This window comes from Pyxicephalus adspersus, chromosome Z, assembly GCF_032062135.1.
Source record: "Pyxicephalus adspersus chromosome Z, UCB_Pads_2.0, whole genome shotgun sequence".
NCBI classification, from domain to species: domain Eukaryota; kingdom Metazoa; phylum Chordata; class Amphibia; order Anura; family Pyxicephalidae; genus Pyxicephalus; species Pyxicephalus adspersus.
In genome coordinates this window covers 49,436,192-49,442,191 of record NC_092871.1, presented here as the reverse complement: position 1 = coordinate 49,442,191, position 6,000 = coordinate 49,436,192, and the positions used below count along the sequence as shown (strand labels likewise).

The 6,000-nt window shown below is 39.6% G+C and overlaps 1 protein-coding gene across 2 annotated transcripts in view; it reads right to left on the bottom strand.

The window, feature by feature from the left end:
• Window positions 1–213: 213 nt before the first annotated feature.
• SARDH (sarcosine dehydrogenase) overlaps window positions 214–6,000 on the bottom strand; it is an 89,495-nt gene continuing 83,708 nt past the window's right edge. For both annotated transcript variants that reach the window (XM_072431185.1, XM_072431184.1), the window contains exon 21: window positions 214–1,854. In XM_072431185.1, the coding sequence (XP_072287286.1) occupies window positions 1,729–1,854 (126 nt within the window). In that variant the 3' untranslated portion in view covers window positions 214–1,728. The remainder of the gene's footprint in view (window positions 1,855–6,000) is intronic.

Below are 6,000 nucleotides of genomic sequence, written 5' to 3'. Positions count from 1 at the left end.
TCCAGCGCTCGCCGTTCCATCCAACACCACCCATCTTATTTCTTCTGGGTTTTAACAGCAGTAAAGACTATGGGTTTCCTTTTCAGTCTTTACCGCTGTGTCAGAAAAAAAAACAAGAGGGGGGGCACTCTTCAAAAAAGTAAAAACAAAAAAAAATTCATTGTATAAAAGGGATAGCCAACTTTTTACATAATATTGAAAATATAATAAGTCTGCTTTAAACAGAGAAGTGATTTATTCTGCCACTATAGGTGCCACTATATCAACAACTGCTGAGATAAGATATGCAATGTTAGATTATGTACACACTTGTACTTGGGTAATTGTCAATGGAAATGATCTTTCGTGATTGTTTTCAGTGACAGCTGAACAAACGAGCAATGTACACACAGCATCGATTTTGTTGTGTGGACAGGGAAAGGGGGAAGACAAGTGAGCAGTATCCCGCTGTGCTCTTCTCCATTGACATGCGCAGAGGTCATTCCCGATCATTGTTCATTGGTGGATCAATAAATGATGTTGGAAAATGTCATTGGCATCATTGGAGGATGTACATATGTTAGTAAGTACACAGTCTAAAGGTGCGTACACACTTCCAATTTTTATCGTTCAAAACGAACGACGAACGAACGACGAACGATCGATTGGGCAAAAATCGTTCGTAAAAAAAGTAACCAACGACGCCGACGAACGAGGAAAGTCGTTGGAAACGAACGACCGGACCGGCGGATCGGATTGGACGACGATCGTTGAACATCGTTCGTGTGTACGATCGTTCGTTGATCGTCCATGGTCTGAGCATGCGTAATGAACGAACGTTCGTTCACTTTCCTGTCGTGCACATAGTTCCTCTATCGCTCAAACGATCGTATCTATTGTGTGTACAATATCTACGAACGATCGTGTCGTTATCTCTATGTGCAGGATCGGTGCTATACGATCGTTCGTAGATATCGTGCAGGATCGTTCGTCGTTCGTTTTCCAACGATAATAATTGGAAGTGTGTACGTAGCTTAAGAGAGTGTTGCTTTTAATGGATCAACCAGCTCAGTGTAGAGAATGCATTAAAGCACACCTGATGATGCAAAACATCAATGAAGGAAACAGATCAAACTTTTTTAAACAGCAAGACAAATACATCAAACTGACCTATTTTTTAAAAAATGTTTTTTTCATTAGCGCTGGAAAATTACATTGAGGTACAGAATTTTGCTACACACTATTGGAAAATAAAATACACATTTTTCACTATTATGTAACAAGTTGCAATAGGTGGCTTTATTTTCATTTGGTAATACAAAATGTTTTTTTTTTGTACCATGATCAAAATATAGCAGTTAATCTGGCACAGGTTGTAACCCTTTCACACAATGGCATTCTTAGGTGGGTAAGCAGTTGTTTTTTATATGTTTTTTTACACTTTAAGACATCCTGAATGCTTTAAACCCACTGATATATGTGCAGAAAAAAGCAACCATGCAGCAACCATAACCCTACAGGAACTTTCCTTTGCTGCTGCTTAATTTCATGACAAAAATGTGAACACAGCAACAACGTATGTGTATATGTCATTATTGTTCATATCCATAGCAGCTAATAATTTGTATGTGTATATTACCTGCTCTCCCACTGTACAAAGGGAAAGAGGGGAAAGAGGGGAAAATGAGAATAATATTTAGTGCCTAAATTTGGAAACTAGTGGTATGAGATTCAAGTGGGGGTGCAGTGTCAATAAACGCCTTTGACTCTGTTATTGTTTGGGTCAAATGGAGATTTCAAGTGGGCTTCAGCAGCGTAAGTGACACCCATTCTTTCCAAGACGTACTCACCACTGCGTACAAAATCTGCGGTGACCTGTGCAGAAAAGATACATTTTTTTAGGGTTTATTTATACATACATACATACATATATATATATAATACATATATATACATACATACACACCTTATTCATTTAAAGTGCATTTTCAGGCTTTATTTATTATTTTACTTATGGATTTGCCATAAACAGCCTCAATAAGCTCATCCCACAAAATGTTGGCAGCCAGACTCCTTTGAATGCAATAAACAATAAGGGTGTACTAAAGGTATTCAGGAATAGCTCAATATCTGTCAGCAATGTTTCTAATTGGGTATATGGCAATTAGACACTTTGGATCTGTATATAAAGCAACATTGACATTCACTGAAACATTCCCTGGTGGATAATTATTTACTGCTATTGAAACATTTGGACTTGGATGATTCTTCATAAGAGAATGTTTGGTGCTTGAAGCAGCATTGCTCCTATGACATCACTTATATTATTGAAATTTTATTTATTTTTTACAATTTTTGAATATTTCTACAATGTTTAAATAAGTGTGTATGAGATAACTATATTTCTACTGAATATGGGAATTGCACAGCAGTTAACTGTACTTACTAATGGTAAATCATGCCCTGACCACCTCAGACCACTATTTGATTGGTGAAACTTAGTATGGCATGCATTAGGTTTTAAAAGTTGTTGTTAAATCTTCACCTAAGTGGATCTTGATTCTTCACCATTAATATTATAAAAAGGTAAGCAAAGCATTGCCATGCATTTGAACCATAAATTGATTTCTAAGTATTGGGGGTTATTTTGCTTAACTGATGCTAAGCAGGTTGGGTACATCTAGACTTTTGCACAAATTTAAAAAATAAATATTTATTTAGGTGAATGTCAAAAAATGTATATTAATATTTTGTATTCAGATCCTAAACTAGTAAATGTCACTAAATATGCTCTATTATGGTTTCTCCATCTACTTTGAACCCTTGTTTTACAAAGCGGATTGTTCTAAACAGTGAAACTTCTTTTAACAATGGGCTTCACAAAAGCTACACAACAACACAAGCTTTAAAGCAGACCTAAACTCAAAAACTTTTTTTTTGCATAAAAGGGTAGACAACCCTTTTATAAAGAGGAAAAATTGCCTTTTAAAAAAAAAAGTTCAGCACCTCCCATTTCTGTCTTGTTCGCTGCAGCTATCAAGACAGAATGGGTGTGCAGAGCCTCCCAGGATACATACAGTACATTGCGCATCCCAGAAGGCCCCTGGCTGCTCCTTTTGGGCCTGCCCAATCTTGGGCAGGTGCAGAAGGAGCCTTTTCTTTATTTGGGAGTAAAAAAATGTTGATCTCATGCATGAGCAGTGACATCAGAACTCTTTTTTCCCAATTTATGTCACCTGATTTTACAAATGCACAGCTGAAGGAGGATAGTGGGACAATGCAGGACCCAATCAAAGAAACCGCCGGATGGATCAACAGATTTGCAGGATTAACCCCCCTAGCGATCTAATTCTGTCAGTTTTTTGATGCAAAAAGTGATCCTAATTTTTTTGCATAGAAATTTTTGTTTTTTATTGTGGGCCTGTAATTCTTAGGATTAACTCCCGGGTATGATCATTATATTTATTTATTATATTATAATCATAAATTATAATATAATACATAATTATAAATAATAATTTAAAAAAATAATGAAATAATAGACAACAATGTAATCTTAAAATAAAAAATAAAATTAAAAATGTACTTTTTATTTTTTTTTACCGCCTCCTACATGCTTCCACACAGGGAACCTCTCATAAATTTAAATATATGCTTAAATGGGAGGAGGTCTTGGGTCGGTCTCTGTCCCCTGACGAATGGCTCGATATCTGGGAGGCAGCACATAGAAGTTCTATTTGCACATTGCAATTGTCCTCAGATGGTATCACACACCGGTGGTTCTTCACCGTCTTTTTCCTAGTGTGGATCCCATGTGTTGGGGATGCGGTACTCACCGAGGTACCATACAGCACATATTCTGGTTCTGCCCCGGTATTCAAGCATATTGGTCACTTGTTAATGCTTTAATATCAGAGGTGATTCAGCAGCCTATAACGCTAGACCTCCTCACCCATCTCCTGGGTCAGCCATGCCTATCCCTCCCGAGGGTCTCTCGCAAACTGGTCCCCCACATGCTGGTAGCAGCACCTACGCTGATTCCTTCCAGATGGAAGACAGTGTTGCCTCCCTCCATGGAGAATCTATATGCACGAATCCAAGAGATCCGCCTTATGGAGTACCTCACAGCACTCCTCAGGGACACAATGGTCAAATTTGAGATGGTTTGGGAGGCTTGGGACCACTATTATGCAGGCTTGCCCATTTGACCTCCCCCCCACTTTGTCTCTATCCTACTGAACAATGTGCTATACCAAGTAACTTATTAGATTCACCTGATACTCTAAGAAGCTTCAAGATATGCTCTGTTTGAAAATTTGTTGTTGTTATTTTTGGAACTAAACCAAGTTTTGTTGCATTCCTATGGTGTTGCCTCCCCCTTGTGTTATTTCCCTTTTTTCCTTTCTGTACCCTATTGAAAATCCCTCAAAAAAAATACAATTTCAAAAAAAAAAATGTACTTTTATTTTTTTTCATGTTGCGTGGTGTTTTAATACTGTAAAACGATTACCTTGTAATCTGCTTTTAAATTTCCCGCCCGGCCACACACCCGAATACATCACAACTCGCATCACCCGGAAGATGTCACATCCTCCCAGGTGATGCGAGTGGGGATGTCCCGTCTGCCTCAACCAGACACTGCTGCTGCTCTGCATCTCCAGGGAGATCACATCTTCCAGGAGATGCGAGCAGCAATAGCAAATTCTGGGGGTGGTGCCAGCTGGCACCTCCTGACGGACTGGATTTTCTGCCTAGCCTCACCTCCTGACGGACTGGCGCCCCGGCATCACAGCGGGACCATCAGATCGCCACTGGAGCACAGGGCAAAGGTATGGGGGGCTTTTAAAGTTACCCTGAGTGTGACTCGGGATTACCGCTAGGAGGGTTAAAGGAAAGTGTGATTTTTGTATTTTCAGTTTAGTTCCACTTTAGGACAGGCAGCATATATGCTGCCTCTTTAATAAGCACTGAGTGCTCAGGGTCTCTTTTTTTTTTTTTTTTTTTAATGTTTACTTTGCCTTATTCCCCCTTTTAAAATATTGTGCTGCATATGCAATACACAATGTACACTATAAATCCCTTTAATCAAGTTGAAGTTCCTTGTGCTTGGGCCATCAAGTCTAAAAGATCAGCTTGGGTTTTACAATCCTTAGTTACCAATAAACCAACAGCACTTTATAGAGTCCTCCAGTGTGCAGTGTCAGAAGGTTTCTGGTTGTAAAATATCTTGTTAGCTAATGAGATAAAAAACAGCTTCTACAGAACTGATGAGCAACTGTCTACACTCATTTCAATTCATTTTACTGATGAGTGACAGTGGTTATAAAAAGTCACAACTTTTCTGGGTGTCCCAGTCTAATTGCCTGCATCTCCTTAATGTCCATAATTTGCAAGAGCCTCCTTTTTATAGATTAAAAATTTGACTTTCAGAGGAAATACTGAGATCATCATCCCAAGTCCCACACTGAACCAATTTATTTGATGTACTATAAAATTAGAATAATGGGCAGTCAGGTGATGGGTAACTCCGCTGGTGGTGGTTGTTGCAGTATCAGTGTATTAAGAAAAACTGTGCTTGGGAACTTTAAATATTAATAATATATCTGATGAATGATATTAAATAGTTACCTACAGGGAGGCCTGCAGCAAGGGACTAAGCGTAGGGCCGGTATGACTGGGTGTTTGGGCAGCCACCCCCCCCCCCCTTTTTGCAGGTTCAGTATAGGTTAATTTGAGGGAGAGAAGTTAAGGGGTGGGATTAACTAGAGATCTCGTCGGAAGTAGGGGGGAGGAGAATAGAAGGGTTTAAGTAAGAGGGTCCGTCAGAAGTGAGGGACATTTTTTTCTGGAAGGAAAATTAGAGGTAGGATGGATCTACATCATGGAGTCTTGTGACGCCCTAATGGCACAGCTTAGGGCTGTAGCGGCCTCACGAGGCTTCTGCCAGGGTGGCAGAAGCAATTGGGGGGGCTGCTAGTGGGCCCCAGGCAGCTAGGTTAGGGGGGCTGCGGCCTCGAAGGC